At 34.3% G+C, this 27404-nt stretch overlaps 3 protein-coding genes across 4 annotated transcripts; 1 reads left to right on the top strand and 2 right to left on the bottom strand.

Annotated features, from left to right (window-relative positions):
* LOC105174257 (E3 ubiquitin-protein ligase RFWD3) lies at nucleotides 1078-9964 on the bottom strand. Of its 2 annotated transcripts, none has more exons than XM_011096292.2 (14): nucleotides 9340-9964; nucleotides 9143-9215; nucleotides 8903-8992; nucleotides 8764-8808; nucleotides 8447-8530; nucleotides 8002-8098; nucleotides 7842-7900; nucleotides 6028-6138; nucleotides 5690-5826; nucleotides 5558-5597; nucleotides 4006-4068; nucleotides 3733-3926; nucleotides 2509-2988; nucleotides 1078-1443 (listed from the first exon to the last, which is right to left on the bottom strand). In XM_011096292.2, exons 1-13 carry the CDS (start codon nucleotides 9795-9797, stop codon nucleotides 2511-2513), a joined length of 1929 nt encoding a protein of 642 aa, XP_011094594.1. In that variant the 5' UTR covers nucleotides 9798-9964; the 3' UTR covers nucleotides 1078-1443; nucleotides 2509-2510. The 2 variants fall into 2 exon arrangements, with proteins under 2 accessions (XP_011094594.1, XP_011094596.1); XM_011096294.2 differs by having other exon boundaries at nucleotides 8447-8527.
* On the top strand, nucleotides 17189-20680 carry LOC105174256 (ACT domain-containing protein ACR10). Its single transcript, XM_011096290.2, has 6 exons — nucleotides 17189-17617; nucleotides 17962-18171; nucleotides 18360-18465; nucleotides 19059-19395; nucleotides 19473-19757; nucleotides 20132-20680. The coding sequence occupies exons 1-6, from the start codon at nucleotides 17464-17466 to the stop codon at nucleotides 20267-20269; spliced, it is 1230 nt and encodes a 409-aa protein (XP_011094592.1). The 5' UTR covers nucleotides 17189-17463; the 3' UTR covers nucleotides 20270-20680.
* Nucleotides 21117-24172, bottom strand: LOC105174352 (heparan-alpha-glucosaminide N-acetyltransferase-like). The gene is made up of 13 exons (XM_020697814.1): nucleotides 23778-24172; nucleotides 23491-23628; nucleotides 23289-23370; nucleotides 22984-23060; nucleotides 22716-22831; nucleotides 22499-22607; nucleotides 22313-22429; nucleotides 22096-22187; nucleotides 21942-22008; nucleotides 21786-21867; nucleotides 21602-21693; nucleotides 21363-21506; nucleotides 21117-21280 (listed from the first exon to the last, which is right to left on the bottom strand). Exons 1-13 carry the CDS (start codon nucleotides 24078-24080, stop codon nucleotides 21134-21136), a joined length of 1566 nt encoding a protein of 521 aa, XP_020553473.1. The 5' UTR covers nucleotides 24081-24172; the 3' UTR covers nucleotides 21117-21133.

Here is a 27404-nt window from a genome sequence, read left to right as displayed (position 1 = left end):
TACAAAACAAACTGGGAGTGAGTCAAAAACCAAGCTCAGAAGTGCCCAAATGAAAAGAAAAGACAACACAAAAAATGAGAAATAATTAAATTTTCTTATTTTGCAGAGTATATGTATGCATCGAGAAGACATATTTTCTGTCTTCATAATGGTGCCGTCATGAATTGTTAAGTCCATTGTTTTTTTAAATCACTCAGCGCATACCCCACACCCCATGCAATATATGCAGAGATAGGTGGACGGCTACAAATATGATGTTTTCATATTATGTCAACAACCAAATCATGAAGCCCCAATTATAATATAAAATACTACAACAGAATAGGTGGTCTACCCTTTGTAGTCTTTCAATCACTATCAAAGCAGCAACAGTATGCAGTCCCAACTAGCTGATGCGATTATTGAAGCAAAAGTAGCCATCCCCACCACTTAATCTTCGGCCATATTTATTTATATACAATAAAATACATCATAATCTTCACGATTACGACATGTATGTCTCCTACAGATTAGAAAAATACAATAACTAAGACCTCTGGCCCTTTGCCTTAAACTTGAATCACAAATTGAAAATACTTCTCGTATCACAAGTACAGTCTGTTTCTAAGCTTATGGGAGAATCACCAATCATCTACAAGTCAAATTCGAAGAACTTCAGGATCAAGCCATTGATGGAAATAAGTGTAATTCCAACGCGCAGCACGCGGGCAGTCAGTCCGAACATGGATGAATGCACATGGTTCTCGAATGAACTGAAAATAAGTACCACATACAACACAGTATAATTACCAACAGCAGGTGTTTCCAACGTCTAAGTTTGAAGACAAGGAACTTCATGTACATGTACAAACCAACACATATATGCCTCCTTGTACGGCAGAGAAATAATGAGTTTCAGCATCCATGAATATCAGATCTTCATAAGATTTAGGTCTCCACTGGTTCACAAGGCTGAGTGGACGATCTTCCTCCAGACATGGGATTCAATTCTCTTTAGAGTTGGGCTCTCCTCCAAAGAAGATATGCTAATGAACTAATAATAGTTCCACTCAAGGAAATAGAAGAAAGTAAACACAATTCCAGATAAATTGATGGATCAATAATACAAATTTTCCTTTACACATGAACCCCTTGGCGGATGAAAAGATAGGACCAATGATACAAATTTTTCATTCACAATAAATGCATGCTTTGCAATCTCTTCTACATGCTTGCATGGAACATAAATAGTACTTCCTGGTAAATGAACATTATGGTACAGATATCTTCCAAGACCACCTATAGCATGGGAAACGCTGCATCTCTGAAGCAAAAGCAAGAGTATAGAATCATAGACAGCTTCCTAACTTCACATAGATCAGGATGGTATATACAGCAACAAAATTTTACTAGCACAGCTCCGTGCACTGCATATGTTTACTTGGTCAGTCACTGTGACGCCATCTGCAACGAAATCATGTAAAAGACAATGCTATATAAAACTCAGTCAAGAGGCACAAACTTTAGAAACATTCTAACACAATTTTTCAGTATAAATTAACTGAATATAGCATCAAATTCTTAAACAAGTCTAAGAAGGTTCAACATAAATAGTTGGCAACTTAGAGGGCTACAGGAAAGCATAAATTGTGTGTTTTTACCATCGTACTTCTATACTCAGTATAAGAGAAGTGCCAAAAAAAGACAGATGATCCGTTGCCAAGGAAGCAATAATTAAGGATGAGGCAGTTAAAAGAGACTTAAATATCGGAGGACAAAAGAATCTAGGATGATATTGAAATGCCTTTTCTCCATTCCATGCACGTTGGAGTTTCTAAAGCATTTCCAGAGACATCTGTACCAAGATCATAGTCAGTGTGCGGATTTAACTTCTTATTAATACCTAGCATAGTCAACTGACAAACTTAATACCTGGAATTTTCCTTTCTCATTAAACCTTATGCACTTGACACCAAAACATATCCTATCTGAAAAAATATATATGTAAGTGGTACTTCTCTAGGGTCATTTCAGTAGATGATCATTGACCAGTCCATCAACCACACCATAGTTGCTCTGAATTGACATAAAACTGGAATGAGTTGATGTTGGTCTAAGGGGGCAACTCATGCATTTCTTATCCTTTTCAATTGATCTGTTAAATAGGTATGAGAACAGGTTGACCCTGTACCTCATAAGGATATTGCTCGTAATGTACCCACTTGCATCTAGATATATCTCCACCAACACCAATCTAAGGACAAAGCTATAGACACTCCACACATTCGAGCCATGGGAGGCAGATATATACAATCTCGCCAAAAGGATGAACAACTACAACCTGCGATTGCAATTGTGATTTCAGCCAGCAAGCGACCATATTGTGCATGTACAATATAGGTAAAAAGACCTTGGCTTTGAAATGAAGAAAAAATTTTCCAACCAAATTAGTAGTATATGGAGAATAATAGTCCAAAAATGCATAAAACAGAGTCAGGAAAGATAATAATAGCTCTAATGATAGTTTACCTTCACAAGGGCTTGGCTGTGAATAGCTGCAAGGAATCCTCAGTCAAACAGCTAAGTAGTCCCGAACTTAATTGACGGTGGTACTTGACGTCACGAATGGGATATTTTTTAGGTTTAAGATGCTCAACAACCATCAAAGATGGTAACTCTTGCAACACAAGTTCAGATGTCAATTCATCTGAAGAAGCAAACACAGGGTTCCGATATACCCCATCTATAATTGTAGATTTTGGCAGTCGGATATCACTCACATTGGCGCAAGTTGCTCCTAATTTTTTATATGTGCAACCCATTTTTCTGTAAAGGACGTGACTTCCCCTTGTCCTTTGCCCGGGTGCAGTAAGTGTTGGTTGACAAAAATCCAGATCACCAGATATCTCAATTTTAGGACGATATGAAGCAACAATATCATCACTGGATTTACAGAAAGCAAGAGATATACAAACTCCGTGCTCATCAGATTCAGGAATTAAATATGGCCTACAATTACATTGAGAAATAAAGTTACAGGATCCAATCAAATAAGTATGTTCAGAAATTACATTGTATCTGTGTTTCAAAATGAAAAGAGAACTGTCTGATAAATCTTGCAATCATAACACAAAGGGGCAATGAGAAACAAAACAATGGCTGCTGGCTAGGAGGTAAAAAGGAAGAGCAAGTTAACTATGAAGAGATTAAGATATTATATGGCATAAATACAATGCACAGTTGAGCTGTTAAATATTCTAATTGCTGCAACAAGAAAAAACCACCAACCACCACGAGAAACTGCTCAAAAGGAACAAGTGAGGATAACAAGGCAGCAAGAAAGCTCAGAATACCATGTTTGTATTGCATGATAATGCTCTATGAATATATTACGCAATAGGAATGATTCTAGAAAGAGTAATTGACCCTCTCATATCTCTCTTTCCTTCATCTCAGCCAATTTTGAAAACTTGACAATGGGAAACGCACGTCAAGTATACACAAGAAAAAGTTGCTTTATTCAGTGAGTCTAACATGCTTCTATATATCTATAATGCAACCACCCATAAAATGAGCATTGAGTAATCAAAGGGAATAATCATTATCACTCATCTCTAACTTCTCGAGTATTCTACAGAAGAAATTCCTTCTCTCCCTAATTTTCCTGCTTGCAAAATGCCATAATTAGCAGATGGGACTTCAGATATACAGAATAAAAGAATAGCTAGACCAGGGAAAAGCGAACAAAAATACCTGTCTTCACTGCCACCAAAGTTCCATTGGCATAAGCCAAGTGAAGATGCAGAGAGAACACTTCTGACACCAGAACTAAGAGATGACTTGGGCAAAAGAGAATACAATGTATGAATTGGGTTGCATGTCAACCCGGAAAAAGATTGCACATGTCTCATTGTGTAACGCATATCAAACTGCAAAACTGTGCCATTCTGCATGAATTTAATAAATAAATCAGATGAATGCAGGAGAGCTACATAACAGATTAAGCCAGATGCAAGACGTCAGAACCTGCAAACCCGCATATGCATAATGTGAACTGCTAATATCCCATGAACATGACCAGGCTGCAGCCTGAAAATTCAAAATCAAATAGACCTTAAACTTGCATATGTTAGAAAATATGGAAATAATATAATATAATCCCCACCATTTCCATGATCCTCTATTCACTTCAGGACATAACTTAACTGTACTGTTCTTCAAATGAAAATAATGACCAACCAGTTATACTAAAAACAGAGGAAGATTCTAGTAAAAATAGAACATGCTAAGGTGAATTATTCTTCCATTTTATTTGGATCTTTTCTAGAGCTTGTCTAGTTTCAAAGATACTGAATACATGCTTCTAAAATTCAAAATGCTGAGCAGAAGCTATCTACGCTCCAAGGAAGTCTTAATCTCTAATGCTCTGTTTATATCTTAGATTTGGATGAGAATAACATTGAGTATTTTTTCAGCATGATACTAAAGAAAATACAACGAAAAGCTAGTAAAGTACATACAAAGATAGTTGTTCATTCATAAATTTTATTCTAACCAAATTCAACTAAATTTACAAAATTAATTACTTATTTGAGAGAAGAAAATAAAAGGAAAAAATACTTTAACCCATTTTCTTTTTGTATTCCATTGTCAAATCCTAGATCCAATCAGTGCTTAATTTTCCATTTGTTTCTCCGCGAAAGCTCATTCATAGAATGCTGAACCTCTTCCAGGTCACGAAGATTAATGCACTTAATCCACTATCATAACTCTTGACATACCGCCTATGCCCTGTGCCTTCTCGTACGAAAATACTTATCCACCAAACACACCAGATGGAGGATGTCTATAAACTTTGGTATATACTATACTACAATATTTCCAAACAGGATCAGCTATTGTTAAGATGGGTTAAAATCAGAACCTAAAGTTTTAAGCACCTATACCACCATTTCTCTACAGTATAATATTTGTCTTCCTTCTTCTCATATAGATATGTTATTGCTTCATGTGCATTTGCAATGTAAGCCTGCGTCCAAATTCTATGCTTAGGACTTTGAGAAATTCCAGCTTTTTCCTCTGAAAATCTGTCTTACCACCACACTGCTACTGAACAATTTACCAACATTCTATCTCTACCCTCAATCTCTAGTTCAAGAATCCAAAATCATTTTTCTTTATATCAAGCCAAGTACTAAGGAGACGATGATCCAATGCTACTATTTGCAAAGAGTTCCCTATCCAAGGAAATTCTTCAAATTGAATAATTCCTAGCACATTACTGCTCTAAACATTCCGGAGCTTAGATAAAAACAATTCAGAGAAATATACATGCTTCTCCAGCCACAGTGGGTATACAATTCTATATATTTAGTCTTGATGATTTAACATAACCTTGACATTATAACAAGGTTATGTTAAAGCAAGCAGTTAGCAGCTAAAATAAACTAATAGAAAAACAAAGAAACATGTTCAAGCCTCAACATATGTAATCTAAGAAGTTATCTAATGTAATGTCTTACATGCAAAAGCATGAACAGCTAATAATCTGATAGCATAATCAAGACAAAATCATTACCGGCAATTCATAAGTAAGAACGGCATTGTTGCTTTCTGTGCTGGAACACCAAAAACAAAACAAAATTCAGCGATGAAAACTGCAGAATTACTTAAATTATCAGTTTATTTGGTGAGACAGAGAATGCCATACCTAAGAACGGATAGTTTCTTTCCTAAGGAAGCCAACAGCACAAGTCTAGCATGAGGAGAAATTTGTAGATCCTTGACAGCTTTTGTGTTCTCAGGAAGCCAAATATCCTCCTTGTCGTTGTTAGATAATAAGCTTACCTATAAAATCCAGAAATAATTTATATGTATTCACATGATGCGCGGGTGACCAATAAACCCAATCAAGATAATGGCATGGGAAACTCCAAATTGTCCCTTTAAGAGATGGTCATATTGGAAAGTAATGCGCTAAATTGTCAAGAACCAAATATATCTTACAAGGAACAATTTCATTTTCCAACGAACCATGAAAAACCTTACTTTGGTTAGCACATGTGCTCCTCCCATTCCTGAGAGCCTTCGAGCAATTACAAAAATTTGGCCGGAAGAATCAATATCAAAAAGACGGGCACCATCTACCTGAAAGTCTTTCTGTCAAAGTAATAATAGAGATTAGTTCAAAACCTAATAAAGCTCATTGATAATGCTCCATAGAAAAGGTAAACAAGATCATACTCCCAAAAGATCATGGAAGATTAAATAATGAAAAAGATGAATAGAGAGCACATAATGCTCTTCAAAGGTTGATTGAGCACAAACAGAAGTTCCAGCTCGATGACTTCATATTTCAAAGGGATAATTACACTCACCTCTTATGAGGTTTGGTGTAATTATACGTAGACCCCCTGTGGTTTGAAAAATTACATCTAGTATTCCTAAAGTTTGCTCCCGTCTAACAAATAAATCCCTTCATTAGTTAAAATTCACTAAATTTATTGATATTAACAAAAAAACTAAATAAAAATTTATATTTATTGTCAATTGACTTATTACTGATCAAACAAATCTTTTGTGATTGAACTAACCTTATACGGTGAAGATATACCTCGTCACTAGTGTGAGACATATAACGGTAATTTGGTAAAAAAATATATATATATTTGACTAACAATAACTCAATAATAAATAAATTTGGTGTAAATATGGATTCTTACCGATTTTTTTATTAATATCATGAAATTCGGTGAATTTAACTAATAGGTAGACTTATTTGTTAGACGGAAACAAACCTTAAGGGTACTAAATGTAATTTTCTAAACAATAGGATATCTATGTGCAATTACATCAAACCTCAGCGAAAGGGAGTGTAATTATCCCTGTTTCAGAAGGTAAGTAGTCATACTACGTATCTCATGTTCATTATAACCAAGGGGCACCATCCATCAAATTAGGGATGAGCCTTAACGAACTCTGTTGCTTCAAATATAACCTTTGAAGACTTGATATCTAACTATGGATTTTCTTCATCAATTTTTCTAATGTTGAATTTTTCCTGGTACCCAGTGTAAATGGTACTAAATTGTTAAGAGGAATATGCCCCATGAAGACATACTTTGCTTTTTTGTGCCCGCAGGAGGAATAAAGTTTCCAGGAGTTGAATGAATATATCAGAAGGTTCCAAGTTTGGAATCGTAAAATGGTTTGAATAACTCAAATTATCTAAACATCATTTATCACACCATTAAACTACCCTTCACTTCCACTTCAAAGAAAAAATTCAAGAAAATCAAGTGGACTTTCAAATGAATTCCTTTTGCTGAAACTTTGTGGCTTCTCCTTCAAAACACACAAAATGTCACTGCGAAAGGCATTTTTTTCTTAAAATGCATTGCCAATCAATGGATATAAATTTTATAAAATCAAGTTAAAAATTATCGGGAAAGGAGTAATGTAATGATCAGCACTTCTTACACAATCCATCTCCAAACCATAAAGCATTTAATTTTCCTATTTCACAAATATTACAACTCTGTTTCTTTACAATTACTTGCAAGACGAATCAAAATCTAACATTTGTATTTAGAAAATTAAATAAACTCACAAGAATTTTAAGCCTACTTTTGCACAACAAATGGAAAAGATGTTAATGTTTACTATTGGATCACAAGCATAAAGTGATAGGACATTCTGTCAATCATTTCACTTGCTACCCAAAAGAAGGTTAAATTATGCATGTGAAACATGATTGAACAATTTGAACTTCATTATTTCAGGATTTAAATTTTTCCTATACCCTTTACCATTTACACTTGGTTCAATATTGTAATAAGAAAAAGTTGTGGAAGAATCCAAACCTGCATAATAAATTTATTCGAACATCCTCGCATGTTGAACTGAGCGTTAGCATCAAATCCTTCATGTCAAGTGTGAAGAGATAATCAATAAAGGGACAAGAAACCTAAAACAAACAGATTACTCCCACACACTACCAAAGTTTATTTGGTGAGTAATTACCTAAGATAGATTCTCCACGAGAATTGCAACCGGATGCAGATAACCCCGATGCCGTGCGCTCTGTATCTTCTAAAAGATCCGCCAAGTCATGATTCCTCTATAAGACCAGAATTGCAAGTAAGCTACAATTTCTGACATCAGTTGTTCATAATTTCAAAATAAGACCAGAATTGCAAGTAAGCAGCAATTTCTGATATCAGTTGTTCATAATTTCAACATAGCTATTTGACGGTATATGCAACACTAGAAAATAGAAAGTAGTAGAAATAGTTGAAGTTTTGCAGTACAAATTCATTGGCTGATATTATTATCTGTGAAACAGATGGAAGAGGTCCAAAGACATCAAATTAGAAATAATTAAGAACTCCCACAAAATCTAAAGGAAAAACAATCAAGCAACAGAGAAATAGATGAAAAGAGATGTGAGCAACAAAAACATGGACACCTGTTCGAGGTCTTGCACTTGCCTGCGCAAACTAGCTTCTCTCTTCTTCCATTCTACTTCCTTCTTTGACCATTCAGCCTTCTGCTAAATGTTGAGGAAAAGCAAGAAGACATAATTATTGTATAAGAAAGCAGGAAGTTAAAGAAGCCATATAAAGCGGGAAGCAAAGTCTATGTGTTGATTCTCTCTTTGAAAGCAAAAATCAAGTTGGACAGGCACTACTGTCGTCTTAATATTGTATACAAAATGTATCCAGAAAACAATCAATTCAACATGAAACAAAGTTAAATTACTGTAGATTCCTGCATTTCTTTCACCTTTTTCTCAAGAGACGAGCATTTAGCTTCAAGTGATTGTACTTTCTGCAAAATTACAACTCCAAAAGAAAAAGTCAAATCCAAATCAATCAACCAAGATAAAATACTTCAGAGTTTCTTAGCAATCTAGCAAATACACCTTTTGAAGCTCTCCGTCAATGGCAACAATTCGACTCGCATAAAGTAGCCGGATGTCCTTTATCCCACATTTCTTTTTACATTGCGGGCACTAGAACATAGAAAAAATCAATAAAATAAGCAAAAATTGATCAGAACATAAAATAGCTGAAATAAGTAAATCCACAATAAATTCCCGAGACAAGACACATGAAATAGACCTAATGCACAATATATTCAGTAAAGCAAAAACTAAAATTACCTTGCTTGAGCCTTGGCGTCGCAACCATTTCTTGATACAAGCCAACCCATATATATGACCACATGGCAAACAACTAAAGAGTCCAAAAAAGAGACGAAAAGGAAACTAAATTAACTATCTAGGACTAGCAAACGCAAATGGGACAAAAGTTGGCGACACTTCCAGATAGGAAAAGTTAGACAAAAGAAAATGCATACCAGACATGGTGGTCACCACCAGAAGACCAAGCTTCAAAGCAGATGGAGCAAAACAGTCCATCAATGTCACCCATATTCAACTCTCCTTCATTACCTCCATCATTGCCACCCTTCAACGCCGTTCCACCCCCTTTACTCCCGGTGTTATCTGTTGCCTGGCTGCTGCTTTCACGTCCACCCTCCACTATCGCATCATCGTCATTCTCTGAAACCTGACTGTCAACATCCACAACTTCTTGATTCGACACCGTAGCAGTGACAGAATTCATATCGTTCCTGTGATTACCGTACAACACCTGACGCAACGTCGTCCCAGACCGACCATCCGCGTCAACACCATCGTCATTATCCTCCTCCTCTTCTTCGTCATCGTCATCATCGTAATCGTCGTCATCGGGATCTGAGGGCGGGTCGACAACATGCTGTTCCAAATAGTTCATATAATCGGGATCCCACATGTTGAGCAAGGAGGCTTTTGGGTTTTAGGGGTTGAGGAATTGAATTCAAGGATTTTGGTAGAGACGACGTTCGGTTTTTGAACCCAAGCTTAAAACCGAGAAGGGAGGGAAGAATATTGCACCCAAGCGCCAAAAGGGCGATTGATATATTTCAGGAATTCCGTAAATTGCAGAACCCTCCCCATACATTTGGTTGATATAATAAAAAGGCCCTTATATTTCCAAAAAGTCATTACCAAACCCAAATTATTAAAAAATAAGCATGAACCAATGGGCAGAAAGCCCAACCCAAACTCAATATCTTCCATCGTACCAAACTCATAGGCCCAATTTGACTAGATAGGGCCCATGAGAAGCCCATGTCACCTGTTATACCGCAAAGTCTCATCTCATAAAAAATTAACACACATAAGTTTTTTAAAAGCAATAATTACACTCATCTCTCCTGAAATTTAGTGTAATAATATATAGGCTTTATGTAGTTTGAGAAGTTTCATGTATCACTTTTGAGGTTTGCTTCCGTCTAACAAATAAGTCCCTTCGTTAATCAAAATTCACTAAATTTATTAAAATTAATCAAAAAATTGAATGAAAATTGATATTTACCATCGATTAACGTATTATTGACTTATTGCATATCAAATAATTTTTTTGTACTAAACTACCCTTTATCCGTGAAGATATGTCTCCTCACATGCATTAACACGTGAAGTCATACGGGGGTAATTTGGCCATAAAAAAAGTATTTGACCTGCAATAAGCTAATTAGGGATTAATATAATTTTTTTTTATTAATACCATAAATTTGGCAAATTTTAACTAAGAAGTAACTTATTAATTAGATGAAAGCAAATTCACGAGTGTTAATTTTTCAAACCACATAAAATTTACGTATAATTATCCAAAACTTTAGGGATGAAAGTGTAATTATCCAAAATAAAAATGATTGACATAAAGCATAACAACAGCCGGACAGCATTTTAGGTGTTGATTGGCTATGTTGTGTGGGGGTTAGAAATAAACTTGATGCAGCTTGTACTTCATTGGTGTCTGAGAGTGTAATTTCCATTTGAATTTCTGAAAACGAGCACTAAAGTGAGAGCAAAATGCAGTTAGCATCCGTGTCGAAATAGCTGAAATTGGAGAAGCAAACAAAAAGCTTCGGACATCAGCACACCACCTAACATTTATGATATCATCTTTACGGTGTTGGTGTAAGCGTGCTTGTTAGGAGGTGACTAAGCACCACTTCCTCACCACCCGCCCCTCTTTACCACTTATTCATTCTTTAGGACTCCTTTAAAGTCCCACTGTTCACTATTTTCTCAGCTTCCCGTATTCCAATAATATCCACTCCTTAATCTCATTAAATATTATTGGGATAATTATATCATCTTTCTCCGAAATCTGATTTGAGTATACGTAAACTTCTTATAATTAAAAAAAATTATATTTAATATTTATGACATTTTTGTTTTTGTCTTACAGATAAATTTCTTCATTAATCAATTTATCGAATTTATTGATATTAATAAAAAAATAAATAAAAATTCATCTCTATTACGATTAATTTAACAGGTTTTCAACCAAACTACCCTTAATTATATCGTTTTAAAAATTTTGTCGATAAAATGAGTTTGCATCCAAAATTCTCATTGTACCTAAGAAAGTTGAATAGATGATGCAATGTATTTAAAGAGCACAATCAAATGGGAGCATGAAAACAAAAAATAAAAGAAAAAAAGAAAGACCACAGCAAAAATTGGTCATAGTTTTTAAGATTAAGATATCCATCAACATCGGACAGACGTGTCTAATTACGCCGACCGACAAGGAAATGTATCCAATAAACACGTGCTTTCACTTAAATTAACAATTCCTAACTCACCACTATAATTAATATTGTGAATTACTTATAATGTACTACATTATTTTTATATGTCTGTTGGGACTAGTTTGGATGGAGCGGGTGCGCGTCGTCTTCGCCTGCTCTTCTGTTGGGACTCGTAAATTAATGTTTAAGTATTTAAGGTTCAAATGTGGGTTATTAATGAAGGGGCTTTCGTCCTTCACTTGAGATCCTGGTGATTGATTCAAAGAGTACAATTCAGATTTATGTTACCCCAAACAACCCCCATCATGATTCCGCGTGTTTAGGTTTTGACTCCTACTATAGCTATGTTAATTGGTGTTGATGTATTTTGAGATTAGTTTGTTTTATGCTGTGTTGCTATGATGAGAGGTTAGAGATTATTACATTAATTACGTGTGCACGACTGTAAGAATACTAAGAACCAATTTTTAATGAGAATAGCTCTTTAAATAGGTGTTGAGAATTTTGGACGTCCTGATAAAATTATAATAAACTCTATTATAAATAGATCGCATAAATACAATAATCAAGTACTTATTAAACTCTGTACGAGCACAATTAAATCATTATAATATTAATTAGAACCATAAAATTTTAAGTCGCCATGGAATTTCAAATCCTTACGCAGTCCAAGTGAAAAAAAATTGCACCATAGATAGCATCGCACCAACCAAAAAATTTTGTTGAAGCATCATAATAATATATTTCAGAAAAATTCTTATTCAAATTAGATATGGTCGAATCAAACCAATCGCATAGTAAATATATTACACTTGTCGTGTAGTGGATAACTTTTTTTCTAAATTATACATCAATTATATAATAAATATATTATATTTATCATATAATTGATAGAACTAAGTTGGAATTAAAACTTGGAATATTCAAGGGTAGGGAGAGAAAATGAAACAACGTTGGAGAAATCTGGTGGAGGGAGGGGGTGTTGTCGCAGTCGTTTGGTCTCTTTATGTAAGTGGACAAAAAGTGGGCATCACTAACTGCAATTTACAACACAAGAATTCCCTCTCGCTCTCTCTCTCTCTCTCTCTCTCTTATGTGGTGGTGCGTATTGCGTTCGAGTCAGCATCCTTTCATCATAATACTCTGATTGACTTGTTCTTCTGAAAAATCAACATTTGATGTTGTACGTGGAACCAATACTGTTACGGCTGCTGCACTTTTCTAAGACATGCCTGTGCCTTTTTTGGTGTAATAATTTAACCTTTACCTCGCTCTCTCTCTCTCTCACCTGGGTTTTGGGGTCTTCTCGGTTGAAAGCAACTCCCAAGAAAAAATTACCATTTCATTTATAATCTTGCAGTATTTTACTTGGCAAACTGTTCAAGACTTCAATGATTGCTGTTATGTTGATTAATTTGGATATTATTTATGGATGAGTTAACAGTAATCATATGATTTTAAATCTTTTTTCTTGTGTAGTAGTAACAAATGTATATTATTTAAAAAATATTAAAATAATATTGATTAAATTAACGGGTTTGAGATTAAGTTTGTAATATTAAAATTATTATGAAATTTTCATAAACACGCTTCAAGTTACTAAATAGACATAAGTTTGAGTAAATAGTATGGCAAATGAAGTAAATATTTTCGAGAATCAAAATTTATTAAATACGTTAAAATTTTAAATCAGGAATACATATATATAATGGGTACAGTGGGCAAATACTAATTAATGACCTTTAAAAAATTTGGGAGAGAATTTGAAATAACACCACGTTCAATGGATTTGAAATCTGTCATAAAGGCACAGAATACAGTTCAAAGATTAGAAATTATTTGTGGCGTGAATTTATCCAAACAAATTTAATGAATTTAAAATTCTTAGATTCAAATCCATCAATTCAAACACAACATTTTGAAAATTATCTGTTTGCATCCCTCCTTCGAATGTGAATGCTGCATCGATGGATCACTTATAAGTATTCATACAAGCAATTAACAGTTCTTGAAACTTTTTCGAACTGCAATGATGATTGGATGCAAATCCATGCATTTAAAAAACAAAATAGTAATAATAATAAGAGGTGTATCATAATCTATATTTCCCAATAGGGATGTGCCTGAAAATATCAAATATGTGATTAGGGCAAGATTTTTTCTTTATCAAGTTTTAATAGTACTAAAGTGCAAAATGTTGGCTTAGTTTTTTGTTTTCAAATGAAAGTGCTGATTGTTAAGGTCTTAATCAATCATTTTATATTACTAATTTGGAACCATTTCTTGTGGATCTCTTTCCAGTACCATTTTGCATAATTAAGGCTTCACTATCACCAGAACTGCAGAGCCCCATCATCAAATGTGCCAAGAAACTACTCTATACTATATACATGTCGCGTATATTAAATAAAATATTATTTAAAAAAAATTTATTATTGTACTATTTTTAAATATTTAAATTTACCCTTTAACTCATTCATTCCCTTCAATAAAATTTAGTCGTATTAATGATTTCAACGTTTTTTAAATGAATTTACTAGAACACGTACTTTTGCAAGCCATCATCCTATGATTAGTAACCAACTTATCAATAAGAACATTACATTGAGTGTGTTGTGTATGGATTGTATTTTACAATATCAACCCAAATTGTCTTTCTCAACATATAATTATCTACTACAGGAAAACAGCATCTTTCACAAAAAGGCTTCCAAGACGACAGAACAAGAGTCAAGAGATGAATCCTCAAAGTTGAACCTAAAAATCGAATATATCACTATATAGCCCACTTACACCTCTCTTTTTTATAATTCCAACTTGAGTATATTAAAATATTGTCTTGAAAACTATAGCACGTTTTATTCACATTAATAGGCGTAGAAAACAAAGAAAACCCTAATGCTTGTTATTATCTTTTTTTTTTTCTTATAGAAATTGAGATTACATATTATATCAATATTAATAAACTGACAAATATATCGACTTGACAGTAAATTTATAATAAAATATAATTAATTTGATATTTACAATAAATTCACTATATTAAGTGAGATAAAAACGTACAAATCGAATATTTTAAATTTATAATCTTTAATTTATTCAAAAAAAACTAATTTTAATATGTAGGAAAGGGTGGTTGGTGCTAATGCCTAATTGGACACCATGTTATTAAAAAAGTAGTGAGAGATGGCTCTAACTACAAGTTGAATATTCCAATCCCAACTCTATCCAAACATTAAAGATCCCATTCTTCCCATTACCTAAGTTAAGAAAAGTAGAATGATTGGTGGGGACAAAAGCTAGTGTTTTGTGACTAGTGGCATTATAAAAATCTTACCTCATTCTTATCTTTGCTTTACACAATTATTATTATTATTAATAATAATAATAATTTATACACACCATATAATATAACATAATATGTCAAGATAAATTTTTATAAAAATAAGATATAAAAAAATATTAGCAGTCCGACCAACATAGTACGATTATGGTATAATTTATGGTATTTACATATATAGAATTGATGCACGCTCGATTTCAGGATTATTATACATAAAAATGATAGGCGGGCAATTAGATTAATTAAAGGACTTAAGTATAATTATTAATTACATTAGCAATTGATGATAGAAGGTAAGCACGTGAGTCACGTGCGGGTGCAACGTTAAAATGAGGCACGTGATGGGGTGAGTAAGAGTGTTATTCTTACAGTGTGGACTGATCCCCAGCCAGTCATGCTACACTCAGTCCACACAGTAAGATAGATGCCTCGTGTTACTCACCTTCTTGGATTTTTCCTCATGTGAAGAGGATTGATTTTTTATATACCAGATAATGTGGGACGCAACACGTACTCGTGTAATTTTATTAATATTTTGTTTTTTTTAAACTCTAATTTGTCTTAAACAAAAATTGGTGTGGTAATTTTTTTAATGCATTCATTATTAATACATTATACATATTTCGTTTGATATTAAATTAAAAATTGAAACTCTGTATAAATATATATTATGTCAGTAGCGATGATTATATTTACATACAAAATAAATATTAATATATTATTTTTAATTTAATCTACAATAAAACTAAACAAAAATGAGTAAATTAAATTTGTGAGTGTAGTAATTGTTTGAAATTAATTTTCTTAAGGGAGGTGATTCAATAGTTAATTGAGTATGAATTGAGAAGCTAAATAGGTTCTATTAATGAAAGGGCATTTTTGGCATTTAAAAATTTTGATGTAGTGGTATCAAAACTATTGCTTTGAGTTTATAAACCCCTTTTTTTATAATAATATTAGTGGTTGTGGCACGGCGTGCATATGATGAATAATCTTTTATACTTTAAATTTATATATAAGAGTAAATAATACAAATCAATACATTATTTAAAAAGAAAAAACTAATTCATCAGTTCATGTATAATTTGAAAAGTTGAATAAGTTAGTTATCCTATTAGTTAAAGGACATTTTTGACTTTATAAAGAATTGGTGTAGTGGTATTACTAACCGTTATTTGTGAGTATGAAGGCCCTTTCTTTTTTATATTAGTATAGATAGATACTATACTTCCAAATTCTCCGCAGACAAGATATTACTTCCTCTGATTTTGAAAATTTTATTCAATTAGGAAATTGGAATTTTGATAAAGTCTAGAAAACAACTCAGTGTATAGAACACTAAACTATTGTTATTTTGTTTGTTTTTAATTGTATTGTTGATTAATTTAAAATTATTAATGTACTACATGCCCAATACTGTAAAAATTACACATTGGTTGGTATATAAATATCGCTATTTTTTTTTTAAAAAAAGCAATAGAATACTAATATTTTAATATTTCAAACATAATCCTAAAGGTTAAAAATAATATTTATACATTTGTATGATAATATACGTGGCTTTATACAGATAATTTCATCATTTTTTTGTAAATGATGATGGAATATGAAGTTTGTCCCAATATTATAAATACCATAATATAAATAATTGATTGATAACTTTTATATGTAATTCATTTGACATCGATCTTGAGCGAAGAAGAATCTTTTAAACTACATAATTTTTCTTCATATTTTTTATACATGTTCATAAGTTGAGATCATACACCGTAAATATTACTATGTAATATGTAGTGCATTTGATGTTCTTTCTATCGACTGAAAAATCATGATATATGACAAATTATAAATTTTGAAAAGTTAAAATGATACGTGGATATTTAAAAAAAATTAAATGATAAAATATAAAATCGAAAATAGTTTAAACAACAAAATATATTTATTATAATTTGAAATTATAAAAATAAAAAGTTAAAAGAATTAAAACAAGAAAAGTAGTTCCTTTAAATACTGAAAAAGGTATGCAAAAATCTTGGTAAAGCGTGAAGATATGAGGGTTGTGATGAAGGGTCACGATCATCATAAAATAGACAATGAAACAGCAACTCGCCAACTAGACCTACGTATGGTGATACCGATACGGATACCGATACCGTGTACCCCGCGGGTTCTGGGCCTTTCACCAACCAAAAGTATTCAACAAAAAAGCACAAGTGATTCACAAGTGATACCAGCTTTGGCACAACAGCTGTGTCTAATCACAGTTTCACTTTCAACACATATTTGCCACTGACAATTACTTTCTATCGCCTAACCTCCTCTCTTGCTCTACACATATATGTAGCAGAGATAAGTGTGAGAAATGTTTCTGCTCCTTGAAAACTGAGAAGCCCATTTGGTTTTTGGGTTGGGATTTGCTTTCTTGTTGTGTATCCTGAGTAAAGATTTGGTCTTTTTGGTTGAAATTTGAGGAAAAAGAGGTGGAAGAGATGGGGATACTGTTTGATGATGCGGTGATAATTAGGCAGTCAGAGAAAGAAGGGGAGCCTAGTGTTATCACTGTGAATTGTCCTGACAAGACTGGTCTGGGTTCTGATCTTTGTCGCATAATTCTCTTCTTTGGACTCACTGTTGTCAGAACTGGTATGTCTCGTATTCTTTTGTGTGCATGAAGTTAGTCGTCGGTAGAGTGTGTTTGTGTCAAATTCTGAATATGCAAGGGGCTCAAACATTTGAGCAGAAGTATGACAAGAATATCTCTCTGTTTCTAGTTTCTACCCCGTATGATATTGATACATTCCAAATTATACGAATACTACCCCATGATTTTCAACAATACAAGAATGTTGTGCATCAGAAATGTTTCTGGGAATTGAAATCAGACATGGATTTGAAGTTCTCCTCTCTCAAACTTCTTGTAATGTGATAGATGGTGACTTTTCTAAATTTTTTATTTCTTGTGTCCTTTCCATATGGTGTGGTTGAAGATGTATCAACGGATGGCAAATGGTGCTACATAGTGTTCTGGGTTGTAGGCAAACCGAGTACTCGATGGAGTTTGCTTAAGAAGAGATTGATGGGGGCATGCCCTTCTTGCTCTGGAATTTCGTATTACAGGCCTGAACTGCAACCCCCGAGACCTCCTGATGTCTTCCTCTTGAAGTTCTGTTGCCATGACCGAAGAGGCCTTTTGCATGGTAAATTCTATATCCTGCAAAAACTTGAACTTTCTTCCTCATTCTGTCATTTTTCACTTCAGTATTTGCTATTAGGAATTCGATAAACATCCACTTCGCAATTTTGCTGCTGTTGAAATCATCTAGTCCAAGAAGATTTTCTTTTTCTTCGGATCCATTAGTTAAAATTTGCAGAATCTTTTTGGCAGATGTGACGGAGGTCCTCTGCGAGCTTGAGCTAACAATAAAAAGAGTAAAGGTATCGACAACTCCAGATGGGAAAGTGATGGATCTCTTCTTCATAACTGACACAAGGTTTTACATCTACAGTTTTGTAGATAGTAACACATGTTTTGTGCTTGTCTCATTCCTTTGCTCCGAGTTTGAATAGCTTTTGAAAGTATTTTAGGGTTGCGCCTTTGAAATCAGTTATCGAGTTGAATTTTGCCAATCATCCTTGTCATATTAGGGTACTCCATTCTTTTCGAATAACATCTTGCAGATGCTTCTCTGTTTGGTTTAACTACCATTTTGTGAAGCATTGGAATAAAAATGATGGGTGATCCAAATGATTCTTTTTCTTTTTAGTGAGATATAACCAGTGTGTGGTAAGATGAAGCACTTTGTATCTGTCAACCTAACGAATCATGATCTCTGATTCTTCATTTCTTTAGAGAAAGGTGTAATAGATAATGCTAAAGTATTATAAGCAAGTTAAGCACTAAAATCCTGCCAAAAAGAGTTCTAAGTAAATAATTAACCAGCCTAGTTGACATTAAGAATGAAAGCTATTGTTATTCTTGTTGGAGAACCTCAGTTGTTAGCTCCCTTAGTTTTGCCCTGAATATCTGTGGAATTTCATCATGTATTAGTTCAAGAACTAATGTTGCCCTCAATTGCCTTATCAGGGAACTTCTACATACAAAGAACAGACAGGATGACACATATGACCATTTAAAAGCTGTTCTTGGGGACGCCATGATCTGCTGTGACATAGAAATGGTGGGACCTGAAATTGCCGCCTGCTCTCAAGGTCCTTCATTTCTTTCAGATGCAATTACTGAAGACATGTTCAATATAGCAACAAGCGATGAATCCCCAGATGACTGTGTTGCCTTTAAACCCCCATCCATCACAATGGATAACTCGTTGAGTCCTTCTCACACTCTTGTCCAAATTGTTTGCGAGGATCATAAAGGTCTCTTATATGATGTTATGCGAACTTTGAAGGATTATAACATCCAGGTACTTGATTCTACTGGTGTCAAAATTTGTTCGACCTGATTTCCTAGCAGCTAACTGTCAGCCTCATGGTTGACCAGATTTCTTATGGACGGTTCACCACGAAAGGGAAGTCAGAATGTGAGATGGATTTATTTATCATGCAAGCGGATGGTAAGAAGATTATTGACCCAAGCAAACAGAGTTCGCTGCGTTCTCGCCTTCAAATGGAACTAAGTCGTCCTCTCAGAGTAGCATTGATCAGCCGTGGCCCCGATAGCGAGCTGCTAGTTGCAAATCCCGTTGAGATAACTGGCAACGGCCGTCCCCTGGTTTTCTATGACATAACCCTCGCTCTCAAGATGCTCGATAGACCAATCTTTTCGGTACTTCTCAAGTCTCTTTCCTCTATATTTTTTCAGTTTGAAGTGTATTTCGAATGAGCTTTATGTCCTTTTACATGTGTGTGGATGCATTTTCAAGAGGTAGAAACTGTTACACCACAGAGTATGATTTCCAGAAGTTGCCTATGGTATCTACTCAGTTAAGTAGTATCTGTAGGTTTGTTCTTCTTCAATGGTTTAAACTTAAAACAATGTTGGTTTTAGTTATCGAAGCCTATAGTTCCCTTCACCAACAGAACCCGTACGTCCATAAATCTATGAAAGAGTAGTATATAACTCGATAATCTTCAGAATTTTATAAGAATCCCTTATGACTCTTGAGTTCAACATTTTTGGTCTAACTTTGCTACTTTCAGGCTGAAATCGGAAGGTACATGATTGGGGATCGGGAGTGGGAAGTTTACAGGGTTTTACTCGATGAAGGGGATGGTAGCTCTGTTTCAAAGCAAAAGATTGAGGAGACTGTATGGAAGATGTTAATGAGTTGGGAGTAATAAGTTTGGGACGTCATACTCTGCTGGGATGTTCAACGCCTGCGTTCTTCACTCTACATCAGCTGCTATAATATGTACATATTTTCACTATGTTTATGTACATTATAGGTCTTATTTAGCTTCTGTACCTTACAGTTCCAAAAGAGCGACAGTGTAATGAGGTTATGAAGATATATTAATCCTTGGCGCAGCGTTACCCTTGAAATGGCAGTCAAATAAAATACCAGTCCCTCGGCTTGTAAATTGATGCATCTAGGACGCATCCTTTTGGGGCCTTCCGTCTAAACGACATGTTTTCAGTTACACCTGTGTCTATTCTTTTACTGAAAAATCTTGTCATAGAGATGGGAAAACTAGATGTTTCAGATGAACTGACGGAGAATCACGATAATTATGACTTTGTTGATGATATTTTGCTGATGGCCGTAATATCTAATAGATATGTGTTCACAATTTTACTGACAAGTGTTTTCTTTTGCACCCTCGGTTTAGGTGTCAAAAACCTTAATATATCCTGTCGGAAAAATATCTTGCATTCTTTTCATGGCATCTATCTTGATGTCCAGCCGAGGTTGTTTGTATGATTGTTTATGTAAACGCTGTAGGCACGGCATGGGTCATGAGGCTGCCAGAAGGTACAACATTTAATGCACGTCAACACATTAAGGCCCGGTAAAATTTGTATGGCTAACACATACGCAACCAAACTATACAACAAAGTTGTTGAGTTTGAATGACTATTGCAATACACAACTCGCAGTGCAAATAGACAACATCCTAAGTAATTCATATTGGTTATAAGTTTAACCTTCCTATAAACTGTATTTGCTTGGTTTTTCGTGTGCCATCCTGCAGTTTTGCCTATTACAATTTCCAGTAGATGCCAAGTTTGTGCAATATGCCAGAAACCACTGCCCAGAATGTGATTTCAGCAAATAGCACATACAAGAGAGTCCCCACTCTCTCTGATTTCCATACATCAATGAAAACATGCTTCTGAATCCAGTTCACCTGGAAATAACATCAATAAAATCTTTGAGCATGCTACGTCAGAATAATCAGATATATAGTGAAATGTCTTGGGAGTTCTTACCAGATTGTTGTCTGGATTCTTGAAATACCATCCATTTATAAATGCTGCGAATATTCCCTGAGCCGCCATAACGAAAACGAGCATTGCATTCATCCCTATCCATTCCAGGAACAAGAATGGTGTGCGCATTCCCCAGACATCAATCTGCACATGCAACAAATGCATATATACTTGATTTTCTCCTCAGATGCTGCTGTGTGTAAGAGAGGATAGTGACATAGTGAGTGGTTTTTCATTACCAGTATGTAGAAACCGGAGAATACAATGCCAGCTGCACCGGCAGTGAAGCAAACGTAGCTGAAACTGTAAAGCTGCTTGTTGATGGGAATAGCTGAAACACAGTAAACATGCTTATTAATTCTTCAATGTGATTGTCTCAATTGCAAATAACTAGCATTGTAGCCACATCAGAGCAGGACTCACCATCTGTGAAATGAAGAATTACCGCTACTATTAGTAAAATGAGTGCCATAGACACCCACTGCTTCAACCTTTCAGCATGACCCTAAAACACAGACATTTTTCCCGTAAATAATGCCGAATTTAAACGATCATGCTCCACTCATCTTGTAATTTTACCTTGAAATGAATCAATACATGGCCATAGTGAATTCCAATGGTTCCAGAAATGATGGCTGAAATTGAGCTGATGCAAAATCCAAACCATGTTAAGCTTGCTCGATATCAAATAACGTGAAATAGCATTATAGATGCAGGAGTGAAACATAGAAACCTCAGCAGGCCTTCGGGCTCAAATGGAGCCTGACACCAAATAGGTGCATCCTCACGGAGTGGACCAGAAGCTGGAGAACTAAGAGTGCAAGCCTGCAAATTGCTCGATGCAAAACCAAGAAATGAGAATGACAAGAAACGAGAGCATATGTCTTCTGGGGAACGAGCTGAGAAAATTAGGATTTGTTAACTCATTGAAGATTACAACTACAATCGACCTTTAACCGTGCCCAAACTGGTTGGTTGTAGAGATGATTGATACCCCAGACTTGTCGATCAACATAACCAACTGCATTGCATGCAGGTCCTAGATGTCCTTGCATCCCACATTTTACCTGTAAGTTAATGTTCAGTCTCTTATTCTAACAAACTGTACTGCTCTAGTAAAAGGTGTTGCTTATTACAGTATATCTGTCATGTTTATGATGGCCGTACACCATGAAACTCCAGTCAGGAACGTACAGAGAGAATGTTGTAACCATGTAGATTACAAATGCAGCGATCCCCCCAATCCTGGGAACAGCAGTTTATTGTCCATATTAGTCAAGCACTATATGAGAAAAGAAGCAAATTCAAATTTTCGGCATAAAAGGCAAGTGATGCATTGGACGAGTGGCTTACCATTGCCATTTATAGGCAGTGAAAATTGAGAAATGGCCAGGACTTAGACTGCTTGGTCTGAGCTTGGTTGTCAGAGTTTCTATCAAAGCCACAACAAAGTATACCAAAGCTATTCTCTGTTTGTATATCCATAAACAATGACATCAAGCAGATAGTCAGAAGAGTTCAATTCTTCAATTTATAACTCTACTGAGAAATCTCAAAAGAAATCTAGTTTATTTCACAGTTTATTCACAAAACTATCAACAGAAAGACAAATGCCCGTCACCTGGAGAATGCCACACCACCGGATTTTCTTCATGTCGACTCCATAAGATAAATCATCGGGAGCATGAGAATATCCTCCTATGATATGCAAATTAATGGCTAAATATCACAGATTGAACAGGTTCTTAGAGCCTGATGTATTTTTGATCCTGATGTAGTTTTAACTACAATATCTGTAACCTTTTTATATATATTCTTTGTTAAGTTGCAAGCACATTCGTGGCATTAGTCAAAACTATAAGATGCCTGATTTCAGCATGCCATAGTGTTAACTACTCAAAGAAAGAGAAATATATCGATCAATACCTTGCAGCAGAATTCCCCAAAAAAGGAGCTTCAGTGTCCTCAAAGTTATCTTTCTAATTGCATTCTCGACCTTTGGAATTTTCTGCCAAATCAAGGTTGAACTTATTTCAGCGCACTTACTCGTCCAGCGTATATTTCTAGTGTGTTCATAGTAAAGGAAAAGGGAAGTGTGATAGGGAGTTAGAACTAATGGAGAATATACCTTGAGGGCAAGAGCAATAGCCACTCCCACAATGAAGAGGAAAAATGGCATCACAAAATCAGCCAACGTGCAGCCATTCCATGGCGAGTGATCAATACGCGGATATGCCCCTCCAGCATCATCTACAAGTACCATCAGCTACGCATGTACTATTCTCATTAGAGCTAATCAGCAAGTTCACGCAAACAGATAGAGCCGTAATTTCTATTTATAAAGGACTTAAGTACTCCTATAAAGCTCAATTGTATACTATAAATTAACCAAGTTTTAGACATAGATTTTCATACCACTATTGTGAGGCCTCTAAAGGCATCTAAGGTTGCAACTCTCTTTGTTTTTTGCTTTATTAGTGGCTCCTCCTCCCTCCGTTCCTCAGGCAGGTCCGAGGTTGTGATGCTCTTTTGTTCAGTCTCATTGCTAATGGCGTTGTGAACAATATTCTCAGTTGCTTTCTTTCCCTGACAATCTTTGTCTTTGCTTGCAGGCTGTGCACCATTTCCAAACCCCTCTTCCAACTTTCTCGGATCTTCCATCAAAAACTTTGTATCCTCACTTGCTATTTTCCTGCAGATAACTTTACATATATACATACTATTGACGTTATCCCAACAGGTTGATTATATATAAGAGAGGAAAATACAGAAGGGACAATACTAAAATCAGACGCCGGCCATGTTTGGGAGCTGACATGAATAATAAGTAGGTCCAGGAAGCAAGAAAAATATTTCGATAACTGGCAGATGTTGAACTCCGGACAAATCAAGGGCCATTGTGAGAAAAGACCAATAACAAGTCCATATCTGGATCAATTTATAGCTCATGAAAATTTTCAAACACGTTAATTTTGTCTGCATTAGCGCATAAACCAAGTAAAGGGTCAGTTCCTGAATCACAATTAGTTTCTATGTACTTACCGAACCATAGGATTGCGCAGACAGTAAAAAAAGGTGATTTAGATATATCTTAATTTCTTATTACATATTTCTCAATCCACAGTACAGATTTAACAAAATCGACAGACATGCTGTGCACTCAAAAGAGTAACTGCCGAAATAGAACAAGATAAGTTAGGCAGCAAGATGCTTATACTATAAACTCTACATGAGCTTTACATAACTTCAACCCGTCAAAAGAAACGTCGAATCTCCATTATAGCAAATTGAATGAGATCTATAACTAAATAATATACATTAAAATATTTTATATATCTGAAATTACGATATATTATCAGTAAATAGACACTCCACATATGTTCATTTGCAATTATGATTTTTAAATGATTATTATGCATCATAAAAAGGGACAAAAAAATCATGATCATATGCATAAGAGTAAAATGATGATCGTTATTGAACTTACAAACTATAAGAACTCAGCTCAGTGTGGTTTATTAATTACGTACATGTAGAATATTCAATGTCCAAAAAGTCAGCAGCTGGAAGTTTGTGGGTGTTTTTCTCTGGAGCAGCAGAATCTTTGTGCCTGGAAGCAGACAGGAGTTCTTATTTCTGCAATAGCCAAAGATTCTGCTCTACAACAGTACTTAGGATTGAAAGATAGAGTTTGGCAGCTCTCTGCCTGGATTCATGCGAAACTGGAATCTGAATCATTAGTTATGGATAATGCTGTCAGGCGGTAGGAGCCAAGTGCAATTGTCCAACTACCCTACATTTACATTACCAAAAGTTTGGAAGATTATTTAGAATAGGCTGTTAACCATGAAAGTGTCTGTCTGTACATTAATGTAGAATTAAGGAAGCCAATTCAGACAAAAACAACTATAACAGGTTATTTGAATCCTAGCTCAAAATTGGGAATTTGCAGTAGAAGTCCTTTATTTAGTAAGAATTGAAAATTGTCCTAACTCTTTCATTTACTTCCTGGTTCTATCAGAGGTCAAATAGCGGTGCACTTAACTGCACAAGACTGCAACAACTACTATACGATGTGTGTGAGGGAAACAGGCGACGGGCTCTTGACAGTCCAATCAAATGGCAAGTGTAACTATTTTGTCGTGATTTCTTATTTTTTTTAAAAAAATTATAAATTAATTATATGTCATATAATTGGGGTATGATTGTTCAAGTCTTACAAGACGCATGTGAACAAGAATTTCTCCAGAAAAATTCTCTAATAAACGATTTAGGGTAAATCGGGTCTTGAATTGCACGTGTTCTTGAGTGGATGTTTCACATGCTTGGATAATTGGTTTGCAGGCACACTTTTGACCAGAAACATGTTGGTAGGTTTTTTCTTTTCTTAATATGAATAATAATTAGGGTTCTTGAAACACATGCTTTGCCAGAATGATGTCTGTAGGCAATCAGTACATATATAACATGACCACGCATTTGTGGCTATTTTCAATTACAGTAAATGGTCCTACTAGTGACGTCATATTTATATTAGAAATAATTATTAATATTTTAAAAATAATATTAATATACTCAACAACCTATCTTTTATTTTTTATTTTTTTTAAAAGAATCATTGTTTTTTTTTTTTTTTGACATTAATAGTTCAATAGGATATAGAATATAATAAAATAAATTTAAAAATAAACTTACTTATAAAGATCAAACACAAGAAATAATATTATACATTTTCAAATTTAACAGAAAATCAGATACTCTAAATTATCAGAAATAATCTAACAAAGATAGCAAAACTGAACTAAGAAGATAAATTAGGATTTTATATTTAAAAATAACATAAAATAGTTAAACTTAACAAAAATTATCCAAATTTAACAGAAATAATGCACATTTTAAAAAACAATCTATTATCATTTCAGAAATAACATAAAATTAGGGTATTCAACAAAAATAATACACTTTTGAGAAGAAAAATTAAAATTTTTATCATGTATTCATACTTAATTGTTGATATGATCGATTCAATCAACCACAATACTGGGTTACACGCTTCACCGATTGAACCATTGTGTCAAACGATTTTTATGAAAAAAATGGTTTTTTAGCTCATCCAATTTTCTAATTTCAACCAGGCCGTTGTGATTCGATTGACGGTTCAGACTTTCGACTGTTCGGATCGGGCTGAATTTTAAAATCTTGGACCTAACGCATTTCAGAAGCTTTTCTAAAATGAATTTTGTATCTTAAATCTTACTACATTTCGACACACGATAATAATGATAAATCAAATTATAATAATTTTCATTGGATTTGATTTGATTTAATGTAATAAATTACAAGATAAAATTCAAGAGTTTCGAACAGAATTTGAAAAACTATAGAATTTGGAAAGATTTTCAAGTGTATGAGAAAATCTCGTGTAGGCCACGGACAACGATATGGGAGCAGAAATTTGACATGCAATAATGCAACATAGTACAATCATTTGACAATTCAAATTACCAAAAAGGAAATGAACGAATATAAAAAGTGGATGATTGGAGCCTGGGACCCTCGGATACATAATTATTTTAAGAGAAAACGCAATTTACCACCCTTATATATATATAAAGCAATGATTTATTCATCTGTATTGTTAATAATAGAGCAAAATACCGCTTCAATTTACCGGTGCATTACACGCACTCCACGTTTGAATATTTTTTTAATCATAAAAATATTATTTTATTTTATATATATTTAATCTAATACATTAATACATATATATTTATATAAATAATATTTGATATATAAAAATAATATATATATAAATATAAATATTTCATTTTTTCTTCATTTTCATTTCATTGGACGCTCGCCGCAGGCACCACCACCTCCTTCCCTTCGTGCCACTGCCGACTGCCACCGCCAATCAAATTTAATTATATATAATATATTATTTTTATTTATTTAAATTCGGACTTTAAATCGATCAAAATCCAATGGTTATTAAATAAAGATATAAATATTATTTAAATTATAAATTAAAAAATAAAAAAT

This window comes from Sesamum indicum, linkage group LG11 (genome assembly GCF_000512975.1).
Source record: "Sesamum indicum cultivar Zhongzhi No. 13 linkage group LG11, S_indicum_v1.0, whole genome shotgun sequence".
NCBI lineage: Eukaryota > Viridiplantae > Streptophyta > Magnoliopsida > Lamiales > Pedaliaceae > Sesamum > Sesamum indicum.
This window is presented reverse-complemented; position numbering and strand designations above follow the sequence as displayed.

What these genes read in the sequence shown, in the direction of transcription:
- LOC105174257 (XM_011096292.2), bottom strand. Translation starts at nt 9,797, where the DNA reads ATGTGGGATCCCGATTATATGAACTATTTGGAACAGCATGTTGTCGAC. An exon ending in GAGCACATGTGCTAACCAAA is followed by an intron (nt 5,827 to 6,027) that starts GTAAGGTTTTTC and finishes TGGATTTTATAG; the next exon opens with GTAAGCTTATTATCTAACAA. An exon ending in TTCTTACTTATGAATTGCCG is followed by an intron (nt 4,069 to 5,557) that starts GTAATGATTTTG and finishes TTGAATTTTCAG; the next exon opens with GCTGCAGCCTGGTCATGTTC.
- LOC105174352 (XM_020697814.1), bottom strand. Translation starts at nt 24,080, where the DNA reads ATGTATATATGTAAAGTTATCTGCAGGAAAATAGCAAGTGAGGATACA. An exon ending in ACTGCCTATAAATGGCAATG is followed by an intron (nt 22,608 to 22,715) that starts GTAAGCCACTCG and finishes TGCTGTTCCCAG; the next exon opens with GATTGGGGGGATCGCTGCAT. An exon ending in GAGCCCGAAGGCCTGCTGAG is followed by an intron (nt 22,009 to 22,095) that starts GTTTCTATGTTT and finishes ATTTTGCATCAG; the next exon opens with CTCAATTTCAGCCATCATTT.
- LOC105174256 (XM_011096290.2), top strand. Translation starts at nt 17,464, where the DNA reads ATGGGGATACTGTTTGATGATGCGGTGATAATTAGGCAGTCAGAGAAA. An exon ending in TTCTTCATAACTGACACAAG is followed by an intron (nt 18,466 to 19,058) that starts GTTTTACATCTA and finishes TTGCCTTATCAG; the next exon opens with GGAACTTCTACATACAAAGA. An exon ending in TGAAGGATTATAACATCCAG is followed by an intron (nt 19,396 to 19,472) that starts GTACTTGATTCT and finishes ATGGTTGACCAG; the next exon opens with ATTTCTTATGGACGGTTCAC.